The sequence below is a fragment of the Delphinus delphis genome, chromosome 3, assembly GCF_949987515.2.
Source record: "Delphinus delphis chromosome 3, mDelDel1.2, whole genome shotgun sequence".
NCBI classification, from domain to species: Eukaryota; Metazoa; Chordata; class Mammalia; order Artiodactyla; family Delphinidae; genus Delphinus; species Delphinus delphis.
In genome coordinates this window covers 16,981,824-16,999,392 of record NC_082685.1, presented here as the reverse complement: position 1 = coordinate 16,999,392, position 17,569 = coordinate 16,981,824, and the positions used below count along the sequence as shown (strand labels likewise).

At 63.0% G+C, this 17,569-nt stretch overlaps 1 protein-coding gene across 1 annotated transcript in view; it reads left to right on the top strand.

Annotated features, from left to right (window-relative positions):
* The window catches only part of OBSCN (obscurin, cytoskeletal calmodulin and titin-interacting RhoGEF), a 175,887-nt gene extending 172,315 nt beyond the window's left edge, over nucleotides 1–3,572 (top strand). Inside the window, exon 95 of the mRNA XM_069540562.1 lies at nucleotides 1,698–3,572. Within this exon, the coding sequence (XP_069396663.1) occupies nucleotides 1,698–2,823 (1,126 nt within the window). The 3' untranslated portion in view covers nucleotides 2,824–3,572. The remainder of the gene's footprint in view (nucleotides 1–1,697) is intronic.
* Nucleotides 3,573–17,569: the final 13,997 nt, after the last annotated feature.

The window sequence follows — 17,569 nt, the reverse complement described above, 5'->3', positions numbered from 1 at the left end:
GGCGCAGCATCCCAGCAAGGGCACGCCACACATTGCGCCTGCGCCACGATGAGGGTCTCTAGGGAGCCAAGGGGTACCAGAAGGAAACGGGAGAGAGACCCCTGCCACCTGGCAGCCTCAAGTGCTGTGCCGGTGGCCTCAGAGCAGGATGCCTACATGCCCTCGTGGGGGCAGCAGTGAGCGGAGCATGGGGTGCATTTAGGAGGAGGGATCCAGCTGTCCAGTTCCTCTGGACTCACTGTCTTGGCTCAGCAAATCAGGCAGTGTGAGGCCAGCAGATGGGGCCTTGCCCAGGTTTGGGCAGTCTCTGAGCCAGGGACAAGCCTAGTGCCACTGAGTCTTGTGTGAAGCAGGAAGGCAGGCCTGTGGCCCTGAGTAGGCCACGTCTCCGCGCCTCAGCTTCCCCGTGAGTTAAGGGGGCATGGCATTTCCCCTTTACCGGGTGAGGGCCGGAGGAGGCAGGATCTGTACTTCCTATGTACCCCAAGGTGTGGCCACACATCTCTGGGCCCATGCCTGGGAGTAACTGCTCCTGTATGGAGCTGGGAGTTAGACAAAAGCAAAGCTGAACAAGAGACAGACAAAGTCCCAGTCATTGCAGGCAGCTGGTGACAGCACTGAGTTGTCGCCATGTGCATGCCGGGTCCCTCTGCCTGAGCCCGCGAGGACATGCAGGTCCTGGGGCCCAGGAGAGCTGTGTGTTACTAAATGTATTCCTGCTCCCTGCCTATTACTCACTGCACCCTCAGCACCTGGCAAGGTCAGGCGTACTGGTTGGCATAGGAAGGCCTGGGCTGACTGGTGGACTTCTGACTCTTGGCTCTGGGCAAGTTTCAAGCCCTTTTCAGCCTTGTCTGCACCTGTAAAAGGGGGTCAGACCCATCCACCAGAATTGCTGCAAGGTCCCTGGCCAGCGCCCCATGCACACTCACGTGCAAATGGACTTGAGTTCTATCTCCTCTTCCCCTTCCATCCCCCTCCTGTTTTGGGAAATGGAGCCCAAGAGGGAGGCGGACTTGTCTGAGGTCACACAGCCCATGACTGGCCAAGCCATGCCTAGAGCCAGGTGTCCTTGCCGGGCCTCCCATCCCCAGACCTGGAGGCCATGAGCACAGGCCACGGGTCAAGACTCTGACATTCCTCCTGCGCCTGCGGCATCAGCTGCCCAGCCTGTCCCTAACCGAGGATCACTGAGGCACCTGCCGTCTGAGAGCCCCTCTAACCCCCACCACCCTCCTGCCGTGTTACAAAGCACAAAGCACTGATGGGCTCAACAAGGAGGGCTGTGTGGCTTGCACCCCTTCATTAGCGCTGTAAGGAGGGCTGGTGTCTCCAAAATGAGACAGCCGTAAACAAGGAGGGGAGATTGACACATGACGTTACAAACCAGGCTGGGGTTTGGAGGTACCTGCGTGATATAGCATGGGCCTCCCCTGATGCCTCAACCCTCATTTTGAGATCTGTACACTAGAGCCTGAGGTTGGCCAGATGAGACTCTGTGCTTTGTTTCCTTGGTTCTCTGGATGGGGATCTGGAGGTCCGGCTTAAGCCCATGTGTAGGAGTTAGTTTATGCAATTTCGCCACTCGCTTGCTTGTACATTAACCTGATCTCTCTCGCTGGCCCCCGAATGTGCTGATGGCAAGGGCGCTGGGTGAGGGTCTCTGTGCCTATCTCCTCTCGGCCCTCTCCCCACAGAGAGGAGACGATTACCACTGTGGTGAAGAGCCCCCGTGGCCGACGCCAGTCCCCCAGCAAGTCTCCCTCCCACTCCTATCACCCTGCCAGCCTGCCCAAGCCAGGCCTGTTGGCCCCTGAGCTGCTGCCCTCGCCAGGAGCCAGCCAATCCTGCAGGCCCGAGGCAGAGCCAGGCTGGAGGCCCACTGTGCCCACTCTGTACGTGACGGAGCCCGAGGCCCACGTGTCAGCCCTGCCTGGGGACGCTGGGCCCCAGCCCAAATGGGTGGAGGTCGAGGAGACCATTGAAGTTCGGGTGAAGAAGACTGGCTCGACGGGCGCGTCTCTGGCCAGAGAGACGCCTGGCAGCTCGGAGGGGCTTCTCTCCACACTGCCAGGCAGGATGCCTGGAGGAGACCCCAATACAAACAACTCCAACAACAAGCTGTTGACCCAGGAGCCCCCAGCCATGGCCAGTGTTGGCGAGCCCCTAGTCTTCCATGTGGAAACGGGGCCAGGGACCCCTGAGCTTTCCCCTCCCTGGGCTGCTGAAGAGGAGGCACCCCTGGAGGAGACGGAGGAAAGAGGTACCTACCAGATAGAAGAGCCCCTGAGTGCCGATGGTCTTCAGGGCCGGGACCCCAAGATCCTCACACACAACGGCCGTGCACTCACGCTGGCTGACCTGGAGGATTACGTGCCCCAGGAAGGGGAGACCTTTGGCTGCAGCGGCCCCATGCCCAGTGCTTCCGATGACCCGCCCTGCGAAATCTCAGTGCTTCAGAGAGAGATCAGCGAGCCCACCGTGGGGCAGCCCGTCCTGCTCAACGTGGGGCTCCCGCCAGGTTCCCGAACCTCCCCTGGCTTCTTCACACGCACGCCCAGCTCCCGGGAGGCGTTTCCATCAGGGCCGCAGGACCTTGGCCCCAGGGGCATCTCCTTCTGCTTTCAGGAGGCCCGGGCTGGAGGTACCATGTCCCGGAAGCCGTCCTTCTGCACTCAGGTTCAGCGCTCTGTGGACAGTGGCCAGAGCAGCTTCAAAACGGAGGTTTCCACCCAGACGGTCAGCTTTGGGACAGTGGGGGAGACTGTCACCCTGCACATTTGCCCGGATGAGGACGTGGACCCTAGCCCCTCCCAGGGCTGAGGCCAGCACCATCAGGAGCTGGGTGGCTAGGATTGAGACGAGAAACTCTTGGGGCTGGGACACCCCTGACTAAGCTGCCGTGGTTGCATGGGGCAGCAGAAAGAGGCAAATGGCTTTGGGGCCGAGGACCCTGCCTGGCACCAGCATCAACTCACCTCACAGCTGCCCTGGGTTTTCAACTCAGGAGAGAGTCCCAGAGCTGGCACCCCTCGGACACGTGTGCTCTGACCCTGCCCTGGCTCTCCAACAACTCAGGACACCTCCCTCTCCTTCCTCCCTGGGTGCTTCCTACCTCACAGGACTCGGTCTTCAGCTGAGGCCATTGCACACATCTGTGATCTCAGAGTGTACCGAAGCTGCTCTGAGAGCACTGGCCGGAGTGACTCGCAGACTGCAGCTCTGGGTTCGGGGGCTCCAGACACAGGGAAGGCACTTGGGCATCTTTCCTGCTCCGTTCATGAGGCAGTGGCTGCCACATGGGCCCTGTCTGCCCCGGCTTAGGCCCCCGTCCCAGTGGCCAGGCCTGGCACAGCCCTGCCTCTCACCCAGGCTGGGGGTTCCAGCCTCCCTCTCGATAGGGGGCTTCCCCCAAGCCACATCTTACCCGTGAACGTTGTTTCTTGGCCTCCAGGAGGCCTGTGTGGGGCCCAGCTCTACAGACCCTCCTAGGCCTTTTCTGCAGGGTGGACCAGGGTCTCTGTGTGGGAGCAGCCCCCGTCAGTCGGCCCTGATGATGCTAATAAACTGGTTCCTTGCACTGTCTTTGCTCTGCTCTTTTTTGCTTCTCCACCTGGTGACTCCGATGACTTGGGAGGGAGGGGCCCTCCTGGCCTGGCCCTGGAGACCAACCAGTGGACAGCCCAGGCCCTTTCCGTTGACAGCCCTGGGTGGACCCTCAGCATTGACCTGTGGGTCCTGGCTAGTCCTGGGGATCCTGGGTGGAGACGTGATAGTTGGCCTGTCCGGCTTGCTCACATGTGGGCTAAGGGGCTGGTGACAGGTGCACACAGTGTGGCTGGGGCAGCACATAGTGGTTGCTCCTGCTGGGGGCCTCCTGTGCAGCTGGATCCTTTGTCAGGACAGACATGGGGGTGTGATGTGTCAGGGGTCCTGATGACCTCCTTGGAGTGGGGAAGGACAGGATGGTTGCCCCAGCGCCATAGAGGGCAAACGGATGGCAGCCTGCCCAGTTGCCTCTTCAGCCTGGTGGGCCCTAGGATACAGAAGATCAACAGGAGAGAGGCTCTGGGGCAGGGGAGAGCTCCATAAAGGGGGACCTTCTAGAAATGGAGTGGTGGGCATCTCTGAATGGCCACACGGGGATGGCAGCCAGGTGGAGGAGGGAGCTACACTGAAGGCTGAGGGCAGGAAGCCGAGACACGGGAGGGTCTGAAGGTCCCCGGGGCTGGCACCAGGTGAGAGTGTAATGGTCTGGGTCAGGCCAGGCTGCAGGTAGAAGGGAGAAAGCTGCTGGGTGGAGGACAGGGGCTGCCCTGGGAGGGCAGGAATGCAGCCTACCCTCTGAGGAGTTCATGGCTCCTAATCTGGCATCTGGCTGTCCCTAGCTTCCCTAGACTGTGGGGCTGGGTCCACTTGAGCCTGGGTGACCCAGTACCCTAGGATCCAGAGTGGGCTACAGAGCAAGGCCAGCCCCAGGATGAAGGGATGAGACTAGCTGAGACTGAGGGGCCACCCAGAGCGATGGGTGGGAGTCCAGCCCAGCTGCCCCTATAGGAACTGACATCCTTGTGAGGGCATGTGTGTAACACCCTGCGGGTGGACCAGCCCTGAGCTTGCTGCCTGGAGTGCCATCTCCCCTGGCACAGTCTCGGGATCCCTTCTTCTCTCAGGGGCCTCCACCTTCGGCCCTTCCTGCACCCAATGTGTGGCTGGAGCAGGAAGGTGGGAAGGGTTGGCTGGGGTTGGCTCATCTGGGCAGTATCCCACTCCCCGGGCTCAGGCCAACCCTTATTCCTATGCGTGGACCTGCCTCTCCTACAGATGCTGCCATCGCACCCCCAGGTGCTCTGGGGCAAGTGGACCAGGAGAGCACATCCATCCAGAGGACACTGATGTGCCCTGAGGCTCCGGGACCCACCACAGGGGAACATACCAGCCCCGGCCCCAGACCTGGGGGGCCACCTGAACTCCAGGAGGCCGGCCAGAATCCCCCAGGAGTGGAGGCTGGGGATGCATCCGGTGAGGCCTGGCAGCAGGCTGAAGGCAAAGTACCACCTGCTTCCAGGACCACCCCCCCACCCCTAACCTCCCCTCCGTTCTGACACCAACCTTGGTTGATTTGGGTGCCCATCCCATGGGGGTGAACTAGCAGAGCCTGGGGACCCCCAACATTCTGATGGTTCCACATGTTGGGGACCCTGGACAAGGCCCACCCCTCACTCAGCCTGTGAAACTAGAGGGGTGGATGGGTTCTGGGAGGTCCTTCCCACCCTGAGCATGTCTGTCCCAGGAGCCAAAGGCCTCCTGTGGTCAGCCCTCAGGGGACAGCTTGGGTACCCTGTGCTCCTGGGAAGGTGAGGAAGAAGAGGGAACAGAGAGTGAGAGGAGGAGGAGGGGAGAGATTAGGGAAAGAGGTAGAGAAGGGGAGGGGGGAGAGGAGAGGAGGGGGGAGAGGAGGGGAGGGGGGAGAGGAGGGAAAGGGGGAGAGAAGGGGAGGGGGGAGAGGAGAGGAGGGGGGAGAGGAGGGGAGGGGGGAGAGGAGGGAAAGGGGGAGAGAAGGGGAGGGGGAGAGAGGGGAGGGCGGAGAGGAGGGGAGGGGGAGAGGAGGGGAGGGGGGAGAGGAGGGAAAGGGGGAGAGAAGGGGAGGGGGGAGAGGAGAGGAGGGGGAGAGGAGGGGAGGGGGGAGAGGAGGGAAAGGGGGAGAGAAGGGGAGGGGGAGAGAGGGGAGGGCGGAGAGGAGGGGAGGGGGAGAGGAGGGGAAGGGGGAGAGGACGGGAGGGGGGAGAGGAGGGAAAGGGGGAGAGGAGGGAAAGGGAGAGAGAAGAGGAGGGGGGAGAGGAGAAGGAGGGAGACCAGGAGGACGAGGGGAATAGGAAGGAACAGTAAGTGAGCAGTGCCCCAGGCAGACCAGACCCCTGGAATGTTCTATGGGGCCCCTCCCCCCAGTCCAGGGGGCTGAAGTGCACTTGCATGGCTGGAGCTCTAGGTTTGCGGTCACGGATCCTGTGCTCTTGGAGCCCCTACTCTGGCTGTCCTCCCCTCCTCTGGGCCCTGGAGGTCAATGCAGAGGCAAGTCATGAGGGATTGTCTCCAGCCCTATCCCAGGCTCCGTCTCACTGGGCCCCTTGCCTCCCACCAGGCGAGCCCCAGAAGGTGCCGCAACGTCTCTCCCACGAGGGCCTGGAGCAGAACTCTCGGGCACACTCTGAGGTCCAGGAACGCGTGGTGCCCATCCGGTAACTTCCCCAGCTGGCTGGGGCATGAGGGGACATCCTGGGGGCAGGGTCGGGCACGGGGACAGGAGACGAAGGGGTGGAATCCCAGCACCCCTGCACTCTCCATTCCAGCCCCACTCTAAGCCCAAGGGTAGGGCAGGGAGGAGAGGCCACCCCTGGAGCAAGGGAAGTTGGGGGAGCTCCCTTCTCACCCAGGGCTGGGGCCCCTTTCTGTACATCCCCTCCCAAAGAGTCTGCTGCAGCCCCCCATCTTATCTTGAAGCTCTGCCTCCCATACCCCAAAAGTGGAAGGGTGGGGCAGACAACTAACTCCACTCCATGGCCCCAGGATGGAGGGCGCTGCCTGCCCCAGGGCAGGTGCAACGGAGCTCTGGGACATCCACAGCCACGTGTTCACAGAGACCAAGCACAGGACGTATGTGTACCAGGCCAGCGACATGTATGCCACAAGTAGGTGGGGGCCCGGCACTTTACACGTGTGCCCACCATGCCCTGGGCAAGGGGGGACATTTGCATGGAGGGGCCTGCAAAGCCACCTGGCATGGCCCAGCCTTACTGTGGCCAGGGCCCCTGCTCCCACTCTCCCTGTGTCCCCTCAGAAGGCATCACTGGGAGGGGAGATGCAGGCAGCAGTGACCTTTTCCCCACTCAGAGTTAGCATATTCTGTGCGGCCTGCCCTCAGAGAGCCGAGGTTGAAGCAGGAGAGACAGGGGTTAGACTGAAGGAAGCACTTCCGGACCATCAGGGGCCTGGGGGGAGTCAAGATGGGGTCACCTTCACTTGGGAGGCAGGTGGGCTCTTTCACCCTGGGGTATATCTCGGGGCCTCTCTGCCCACCTAGGGCACCAGGACACACCCGGGGTTACTGCCAGCCCACCTGGGTCTCTGTGAAAGTAGGTCGGGGATCAAAGATTTCAACACAGGACAGGCTGTGGTGGGACAGAGCCAGGCTCCTTCCCAACGGCTCCCTCCCCTACCCCCAGGGCCCCCATCCATGCAGGTCACCATTGAGGATGTGCATGCCCAGAGGGGCAGCGTGGCGCAATTCCAGGCTGTCATTGAGGGCAACCCGCAGCCCACAGTGACCTGGTATAAGGTAGGGACAGGCCAGGGTTGGGGGCCTGCCGGCGGGAGGGGAAGTGTGTGAAACCCCACTGGACTGGACACAGCACTCACTGAAGGTCGTGCTGGGCCGTGGTGCTGGGGTCACCCATGGTGGGCTGATGGCCTCCCTGCCCTCCTGTGTCTCCAGGACGGTGCCCAGCTGGTGGATGGCCCCCGGCTCAGCCAGCAGCAGGAAGGGACCACGTACTCCCTGGTACTAAGGGATGTGGCCCAGCATGACGCTGGTGTCTACACATGCCTGGCCCACAACGCTGGCGGCCAGGTGCTATGCAAGGCAGAGCTGCTGGTCCATGGGGGTGAGTGGGGGACCCCTTCCCAGGCCTGTCTTGGCTCCACGCAGGCGTGTGAGGCTGTGGGTATGGGGGTCCTGTGAGCTCCCACAGGCTCGGGCACTGTAAAGTTGGGGGACAGAGAGACGGGGTGGTCATCCTTGCTCACACCTACAGCTTCCCCCTCCCTGGCTACAGGCGACAGTGAGCAAAGCTCTAGGAGGAAACTGCACTCCTTCTACGAGGTCAAGGAGGAAATTGGAAGGTATTGCCCGCCCCCCATCCCAGCCCCAGGAGCCTCACCCGCTGGACCCCCATCCCCTAAGACCCTCATCCGCAGCCTCCCGGAGTTCCTACCCCAGAGTTTCCATCCAGGAGCTCCCAGCCCTCCCCCCCACTGCACCCCTACAATCCCCACTTCAGCACTAGCAGAAGCCCACCCTGCCCCCCGGAACCCCGCCTCCACCGAGTACCTGCCTCCTCCAGCCCTCACCTTCTGGAGCCCCTGCCTCCTGCGAACCCTACCTCTTTCCGGAGCCCCTGCCCGCAGAGTACCTGCTGCCCCACACCTGCCGGGAATTCCGCCCCCTCCAGTACCCACTGCCCCAGCCCCTGCTCTCCCGGAACCTCCCTTCTCAGGAGCTTTGCCCCCTTCCAAACCCCGTCCCCCAGGAACCCCACCCCCAACGCGCTGTACCCTCCTCCCAGGGGTGTGTTCGGCTTCGTGAAGAGGGTGCAGCACAAGGGCAACCAGATGTCCTGCGCCGCCAAGTTCATTCCCCTGCGGAGCAGGACACGTGTCCAGGCTTATCGGGAGCGGGACATCCTAGCAGGGCTGAGCCACCCGCTGGTCACTGCACTGCTGGACCAGTTTGAGACCCGAAAGACCCTGATCCTCATCCTGGAGCTGTATCCCGTCTCACCCCAAGGGTGCAAGGTGGCGGGGGGAGGGGGATGTGCCCCAGACACACAGGGGTCCGGAGGGCTGCGTGGGGCCTGTGGTTTTGGTGATCCCAGCCCTGCCTGCCTCATGGGGGCAGCCGGTAATGCTGGCGTCTCGATGCTTTGTGACTAACCCCTCCCCGACCCCGAACACATTGCACAGACCTCATAGCTCCTAGGCCTTTGGGCCAGGAATTTGGGCAGGGCTGCGTCCAGAAGGTCCGAGACGTGCGCCTGTGGGCTCCTCCCGCTGTCCACGTTGCCTTTCCAGCAGGAAGTCTGGACTTCTTACCTGGCTTCTGCAGGCCCCAAGCGCTGACGCTGCTTCGGATGCCTACCCATGCTCCGAGGAGGGGCACACACCCTACCGGATCCATCTGCCACACTCGTGGCCCAGCTGAGGGTCTCTGAATGACGTGTGTGCTCACCACACCCCCACCTCCCCAGTCGGCGTCCCCTGCGGGGGGAGGGGGCACACGTGGGCTCTGTGCAGAGGGGAGAGGAGACCTCCACTCCCACTCTGCTGCTGCCCACTGGCCTCAGCCCCTCTACTTGGGGCATCTTGTCCCTCACATCCTCCTCCACTGCAAGCACTAGCCTCCCTAGAATAGCTCCCCCCGCCCCCCGCCCCGAGATAAGACTCCCCCCAGGCGGTGTGAGGCCATGAGCGTTCCAGACCCTAGAGCTTTCCTTGACAGTCCCAGGTGCTCGTCGGAGGAACTGCTGGACCGCCTGTTCAAGAAGAGCGTGGTGACAGAGGCCGAGGTGACTGTGCTGCCTGGGCTGCCCACCCAGCTTCAGGGCAGCCTGCATGCCTGGCCAGGCCTCCTGCTTCCCCTGCCCAGACCACCTGTCCCTCAGACTAGCTCCCCAGCATAGTACTGCCCACCTCAGAGACCTTCTAGGGTATTCCAGGGCCTCACAGAGTGTTGCAGCTCCTGTCGGGCTTTCAGAGCCCTCCCGTGCCCGGGGCTCGCTTCTTCCCCACCCCAGACTGCACTGAACTAGCTGGCCGGGCCTCGCCTGCTCTCCCAGTCTCCTCTTGCTTTGCACAGGCTGCTTCACACACCCAAACCTGCCCCGCCTTGGGGCTCAGAGGAATCCCCCAGCTCCAGGGGTCCGTGAGGCTTTGCATGTGACCTGCCCTGCGGGACCACCGTCCCAGGCTCAGGTCTGGAGGGAATTGGAGGCAGTGTGGGTGGGAGCAGGCAGGGAGGTAAGTAGAGGGGGTTCTCGAGGCTGGCTCACCTGAGCACCAGCCTTTGCTGCAGGTCAAGGTCTACATCCAGCAGCTGGTGGAGGGGCTGCACTACCTGCACGGCCAAGGCATCCTCCACCTGGACATAAAGGTATGTGGCTCCCTGGTGCCCCCAGAGCCCCGTGAGGGGCAGGTGGGAGCCTGGAGCCTATAAGCTGAGAGGGTGCAGGCCCAACACATCCAAATTTCCTGTCAGGATTTCCTCGCCTCTGGGGACAGGGAGCTCAGTATGCTATGACGGCCCCTTCAGGTGGGGTGCAGGTCTGATGTAGCAGAAGCTGTCGCCAAATGGCACTGAAACCTGTCCCCGGGGCTGCCCACTACCCCATGCTGGCCTCACCATCCTTGTGGGGCAGCCCCTCAAAGACCCTTGAGTGTCCTCCCCAGGCCCGGCAGCCCTGGGAGTCGCTTCCTTAGGGTACGGCCTCACCCACTCCCGGCTCTGCCCGACAGCCCCCCAACATCCTGATGGTGCACCCTGCTCGGGAAGACATTAAAATCTGCGATTTTGGCTTTGCCCAAAAAATCACCCCGGCAGAGCCGCAGTACAGCAGATACGGCTCCCCTGAGTTCGTGGCCCCCGAGATCATCGAGCAGACCCCTGTGAGCGAGGCCTCCGACATCTGGTGAGTGGGGGGCACCTGCTCTCTGCCTCCTCCTCCCCCTCACCGGGCCAGGTCTGGGGTGACTCACGGCGGTGGTTTTTTTCCTGCAGGGCCATGGGGGTCATCTCCTACCTCAGGTGAGCAGACCCCGGCTCCTGTCGGCTGTCTCCTCCAAAGCCGGCCCAGACCCCTCCTCAGCAGGCCCACGGGAAGCCGTTGAACTGCTGGCTGCTCCTCAGATCAGAGACCCGAGACCTAAGGGGCAACTATCTTGGGAACATGCAGTCAGCCAACTCCGATAAGGGGTTTCTGCCAAGTGCTTTTCACACACACCCTGTCACAGAGGAGCTCTGCTGGGTCACGGGGCAGAGCACTGAGCTATTTCCCTAAAGGGTATAGGTAATTTGTCCAGAGCCCCCTTATAACAGTTATTGCTGCCCTGAGGACGCTGGTGGTGTAGACTGAGCCTGGATTTCCTCTACAGGTGGAGCCCTGATTCCTCCACCCCCGGCTAAGGCCAGGTGCCCCCTCCAGACTGACCCTTGATCTCTGCCCCAGGCTGAGCCTGGATCCCTACCCCAGGCTGACCCTTGATCCCTATCCCAGACCAAGCCTGGATCCTCACCCCAGCCTGGGACCAGATACCCACTCCAGGCTTAGCCTGGATCCCAGCTCCAAGCTGAGCCTGGATCTCTGGGCAAATCTGAGACATATGCTGGAATTCTCAGGGCTGGATGACAGTGGTGTTCAGAGGCATCTCTAGTCAGGGCTGGGAGCCCCCAGCCACCACCATCCCCATGAGACCCAGCACTCCCTGTCCTGGCACCTTGCCTCCCATGGACCCAGAAATTCAGGTCCCGACTGAAGGCTAGTCATGTCTCTGCTTTCAGCCTGACCTGCTCGTCCCCATTTGCTGGCGAGAGTGACCGAGCAACCCTTCTGAATGTCCTGGAAGGGCGGGTGTCCTGGAGTAGCCCCATGGCCACCCACCTCAGTGAGGATGCCCAGGACTTCATCAAGGCTGCTCTGCAGAAGTCCGTGGAGTGAGTGCACACGCCCTTCCCTCTGCCTGAGGTCCTCATTCTTGCCCCAGTGACCACTTGGACCGATCCCGCCCTTCCTCTCTCCACAGGGCCCGGCCCAGTGCCGCCAAGTGCCTTGCCCACCCTTGGTTCCTGGTGAGTAGGCTAGATGCGGGCTGGCCTGGCTAACGGGGAGGGAAACTGAGGCCAAGAGGAATGGGGGCCTGCCTGGGCCACAGGGTGCAACATGCCTCTCTCGCCTGGGTTCCCCCAGAAGTCTGTGCCTGCGGAGGAGGCCCACTTCATCAACACCAAGCAGCTGAAGTTCCTCCTGGCCCGCAGCCGCTGGCAGGTGAGCTGTGCTGCCCTGTGGAGGGGGTGAGGGGGTGGGGTGTGGAGGAGGTGGGAGGCTAGAGAGGGGAATGAGGCCCAGAGAGCTGGCTGACTGTGTGTGCCCCTTCTGGGTCTGGGAGAGCAGGGAAGTGGGGCTGGGCATCCTTCATTTCAGGTCTTTGCTCCCTGAGACACCGGGGTGAGGTGGGGCAACATGCAACATCCCTGCCAAGATGGGGACACACTGGCAGAGCCCTGGGCCCACGTCTTTTAATGCCCACCATTTCCTGAGCACCCCTCTGGGCCCACCGAGAGCTGGGAAGGCAGCGGGCAGCCAGCTGACGACCCCCTGTCCTCCACACCCCCAGCGCTCCCTGATGAGCTACAAGTCCATCCTGGTGATGCGTTCCATCCCGGAGCTGCTCCAGGGCCCGCCCGACAGCCCATCCCTCGGGGTGGCCCGGCACCTGCGTGGTGATGTCAGTGCCTCCTCCAGCAGCTCTTCCTCCTCCGACAACGAGCTGGCACCATTCGCCCGGGCCAAGTCGCTGCCCCCCTCCCCGGTGACCCACTCCCCGCTGCTGCACCCCCGGGGCTTCCTGCGGCCTTCCGCCAGCCTGCCTGAGGAGGCCGAGGCCTGCCCACCCGCCACAGCGTCGCCCCAGGGTGCACATCCACCAGCTGCCCTGGGCTGTGTGCCCCGGCAGAGTGTCATCCGAAGCCTGTTCTACCAGCAGGTGGGGGAGGGCCCAGAGCTAGGGGGCCTGTCCGCAGGCAGCAGACGGCACCCCGCCCGGCGGCGGCACCTTCTCAAGGGTGGCTACTTCTCGGGCGTCCTGCCCGGCCTTCGAGAGCCACTGTTGGAGCACCGTGCGCTGGAGGAGGAGGCTGCCAGGGAGGAGCAGGCCACCCTGATGGCCGAAGCACCCTCCTTTGAGACCTCCCTGCGGATGCCCAGTGCAAGCACCCAGGAGGCCTCTGGCTTCAGCCGCTCCCTGGACCTTGACAGGCAGAACACAGCCAGCCCCTCTGCCAAGGCCTGCAGCAAGGGGCAGTGTTCCGCTCTGGGCCCCTCGAGCCTTCAGGGGGCCCACGGAGAGAGCATGCCGGGAGGGGATGCACATGCCAGGGAGAAGGAGCATCCAGAGGGGCCCCTGCAGGGGCTGAGGCTACTTCCGTCCACCGGTGGTGATGGGTGCTCCGCTCAGCAAGAAGGGTCATTGCAGGACAGCTGTGGAGGGCAGGCTGCCCCTTTCCTTCAACCCCAGAGGAGTCCTGCCCCCCAGGACTGTGGCACCCCTGCTGCTTTGGCATCACAACCTCCTGGCTCCTTTCCTCCAGGGCACTGCACAGAGCCGCTCTTGACATCCCCGAGCCCTTTCTTCTCAGGAAAGCCACAGGCCTCCCCCTCCCCAGCCCAAGCAAGCCCCCAGTCAGACTCTGAGAGAGGGCTGAAGGACACCCCTCTTGCTGGGAGGCCTGATCCACCCAAACCCCCAGAGCCAGCCTCCCATATGGGCATGGAGCCCGGCCCCTCCCTGGACATTGAAAGCCTGTCCCAGGAGACAGAGGGCCTGTCCCAGTCTTCGCCCAGTCCACAGCGGACTCGGAAGCTGGCGACCACACGGAAGTTCTCCCTGGGATTCCAAGGGGGCTACGCGGGGGTGGTGGGCTACGGCACCTTTGCCTTTGGTGGGGATGCCGGTGGCATGCTGGGTCAGGGGCCCCTGTGGGCCAGAATGTCCTGGGCTGCCTGTCAGTCCTCGGAAGAGGAGGAGGCAGGGGCCGAGAGCCCACCACCCCAGGCCAGCACAGTGCCTCTACCTGAGGGTGGCAGGGCCCTCCCGAGGGCCTCCCAGGAGGTGAGCTCACGGGAAGACTTAAGTGGGGGCTCTCAGGTGTCGCTCGTACAGATCCGGGACCTGTCCAGGGACCTGGAAGCGGCTGACACTGTGTCTCTGGACATCTCGGAGGTGGATCCTGCCTACCTCAATTTGTCTGACCTGTACGACATCAAATACCTCCCATTTGAGTTCATGATCTTCAAGAAGGTCCCCAAGCCTGTGGAGCCAGAGCTGCCATCCTCCCCTGAGTCTGAGGCTGGGGAGGAGCTGGCTGAGCTCCCAGAGGCCGCATGGCCGGGCATTCTGGGCCCGCCAGCAAGCCTGGAGATCACAGAGGAGCCAGAGGACATGGAGGCCCTGCTCGGGGAGGCTGCTGGTAGCAGGAAGCGCAAGTGGTCACCCCCTTCCAGCAGGCTCTTCCACTTCCCCGGGAGGCAATCACTGCTGGAGGAGTCCACAGAGCTGGGGCTACGCCAGAGAGTGAGGGCCTCGGTGGCCCACATCTCCCGTCTCCTGAGGGGCAGGCCTGAAGGTTACTACCCCCACCCTGCCCCAGGACTGGGCACATCCATGTTCCCCACTCTGCACCTTGGGTCTCCTTGTCCAAAAGGACAGCTCAGGAGCTCACCTGAGTGATGCAGGAAGCCCTCCCCTGTCCTGGTGCTGCCCACACCTCCCGGGACACAGTGGGTTGTTTTCGAGGTCACCTTTGCAGCTTCGATCCCTCCCCATGTGCATGTGAGGTCCAGCTGTAATTCAACTGCAGTTACACCCCTGCGGAAGTAGGAACCAGACCAGCCCTCCCTGATCCTTGACCCCTGGGCCCTCAGCCACGCCTCCCCAGGCACCTGTGGCCCCTTGAGCTGCTGCCCTTACCTGCCCGTGGTGGCCCTGCCTAGGATGGGCTGCTGATGGGGTAGGGAGGGTGGTGCCCTCTGCAGCAGATGTAGCTTGTTTTCAATAAGACCCCCTGGGATCTGGGCTTTTCTGCCACATGGGAATCCCACAGTTGGCCACAAGGGGCCCCAGAGCCTTCCTCCCATGCTCCCAGAGGAGCCAGGCCCCTCACGTGTGACCTCTCATGGCCACTTCCGTACTGCAGGTCTGGAGAAGGAGGGCCCCCCCAGGAAGAAGGCAGGCCTAGCTTCCTTCCGCCTATCAGGCCTGAAGAGCAGGGACCGAGGTGGGTACACTGCCCAGGGGCTGGGCCCCCACTGCAGCCCAAGGGACCTTACTGTGGGGAAAGGGAACCCTGCCAAGACAGTGCATGGCGGGGGGAAGCTCACACGCATGGGGTCTTGAGTACACAGAGGGACTCTGGCGCCCCAGCAGTCACGGCCCTGCAGTCCTGGAAGCCTTCCTGGAGTAGGCGCTAGTGTTGGAGATGAGCCGCTTGGGGGTGGGGCTCATCTGTATCCCCACGGCGGAGTCCAGGCCTTGCTCTCAGGCTTAGGGTCACCTCTGAAAGCTCACCTCCCCTCCCTTCCCCAGCACCATCGTTCCTAAGGGAGCTCTCGGATGAGATGGTGGTCCTGGGCCAATCTGTGACTCTGGCCTGCCAGGTGTCGGCCCAGCCAGTTGTACAGGCCACCTGGAGTAAAGGTAAAGAGCTCTCCTGAGGCTGAGGGGCGGGGAAGCAGGGAGTGCTCCTTTAGGGCATCACTCTCATTGTACAGAGGGAAACTGAGGCTCAGAGAGGGTGTGGGCCCCGGGTGTGACCATGAGGCAGGGCACCTGTGGGGAGCTTCTCTCGAGGTCCACTCTATCCTGCTGCAGACGGGGCTCTTCTCGAGAGCAGCAGCCGCCTCCTCATCTCCTCCACGCTCAAGAACTTCCAGCTGCTGACCATCCTGGTGGTGACTGCCGAGGACCTGGGCGTGTACACGTGCAGTGTGCGCAATGCGCTGGGGACGGCGGCCACCACAGCCATTCTCCGGAAGGCAGGTGCGTGGGCCGAGCAGGGCCCAAGGAATGTGACGCTCCCCACCCAGGCATCCACATCCTGGCACTACCAGGGCCTGGAGGGGTCACAGAAGGCAGTAGCCGGCTCTGCAGCCCGGGACTCCCGGGAGGGGATGCAGGAGGCAGCCGGGAGGGGTTGCAGGGTGACACAGCCGGCCGGGCCCTCTCCCTGACACCTCTTTGGGTGCTCCTCTCCTTGCATTTCCCACGGTACCTCCCTCTCTGTGTCTCCAGCAAATGCAGGAAGAGGCGGCTTCCCGTTTTGTATCTCTATTATAGTCAAACCAGGCTCTCAAAACACAGCGCTGGGGTGTGTTTCTGGGGGAGCCAAGACAGAGGCTGCAGGCCTAGCTCTCAGACCTCTGACCTGGTCCCCAGAGGGGGCTAACCCCCACGAGCCCTGCACCACAGCCCAGCAAAATAGAGGACCCTCTGACTAGAGGCTGGGATTGGTGGTGGGCTGTGAGCAAGGGCCATTCCATGGGGCTCCTGGGCAGGCACCTGTGGAAGGGGAGCCTGGCGGGGTTGGGTAGGGCAGACACCTCCTGAGGCCCCTCGGAGGAGAGGTGCTGAGCCCCTCCTACTAGTCAGCGTTGGTAGGGACCTCTGAATGAACTGGACCAAGTGAGGGTGGGCTCAGGGGCCTGGCAGCAGGGTGCAGGAGGATGAGGCAGGGCTGGCTGGGGCTCAGAGCTTCATTAGAGAACCCCTGGGAGCCCGCCTCAGATTGCTGTCTGTGGGCCCTGCAGAGCGCCCCTCTTCCTCCCCACGCCCGGACATCGGGGAGGTGTATGCGGACGGGGTGCTGCTGGTCTGGAAGCCTGTGGAGTCATATGGCCCCGTGACCTATATTGTGCAGTGCAGCCTGGAAGGTATGGGGCCACTCCTGAATCCTCACATCCTGGGGGGCCCCAGGGTCGCTGTGGGGGGACCGTGGGGAAGCACCTGGCTGCTCTGCACCCCTGGGTGGCCTGCGTGGGCCTCTCCACCCTGACATGGAGTGGGGAGGCCTTGGGCTGCCTCTCACCCGCTCCTGTGTGGCCCAGGCGGCAGCTGGAGCACGCTGGCCTCAGACATCTTTGACTGCTGCTACCTCACTGGCAAGCTTTCTCGGGGCGGGGTGTACACCTTCCGGACGGCCTGTGTCAGCAAGGCGGGCATGGGCCCCTACAGCAGCCCCTCGGAGCAGGTCCTCCTGGGAGGGCCCAGCCATCTGGGTGAGCCACTCTGCAGGGCTCTACGGAATGCGCCCTGCCACTTCAGTGAGTCACACGCTCACTTGGGATGGTTGGTTCTGCCTGCTAGGCCCCCCACCCACAAATGGCCTGAGGAATGAGAGGTCAGAGTGTTCGGGGGTTCAAAGAGGGAAGGGGTGATGGGAGAAAAGGCTGGGGGAGATGGGGCTGCAGGGGTGCCCTCCACCAGTCATCGGCTTCCCCTTCCCACAGCCTCTGAAGAGGAGAGCGGTGCCTCAGGGCCAGCCCAGCCGCTCCCCAGCAAGCAGACCTTCGCCTTCCAGACACAGATCCGAAGGTACGGGCCCTCCAGGGAGAGCGCGTGGCAACGTCACGGCCCCACTAGCTCTTCATGCTCCCACCCCAGCCCCACCTTCTCTCCCCTCTGATCACTTCCACCTACATTTGCCTCAGTGCATCTGCCACCCCCTCCTGGACCTTCCCCCTGGGCTTGCTTCTCTGAGATTGGGGTCCGGCCTGGGCCACCCGGCGGGTTGGCCCCTCACCAGCCTGGCCCGTGCTTCCTCCCTAGGGGCCGCTTCAGCGTGGTGCGGCAGTGCCGGGAGAAGGCCAGTGGACGCATGCTGGCTGCCAAGATCGTGCCCTGCCACCCCGAGGACAGGACTGCCGTGCTGCGGGAATACAAGGCCCTCAAGGGCTTGCGCCACCCCCACCTGGCACAGCTGCAGGCTGCCTACCTCAGCCCCCGACACCTGGTCCTCATCTTGGAGCTG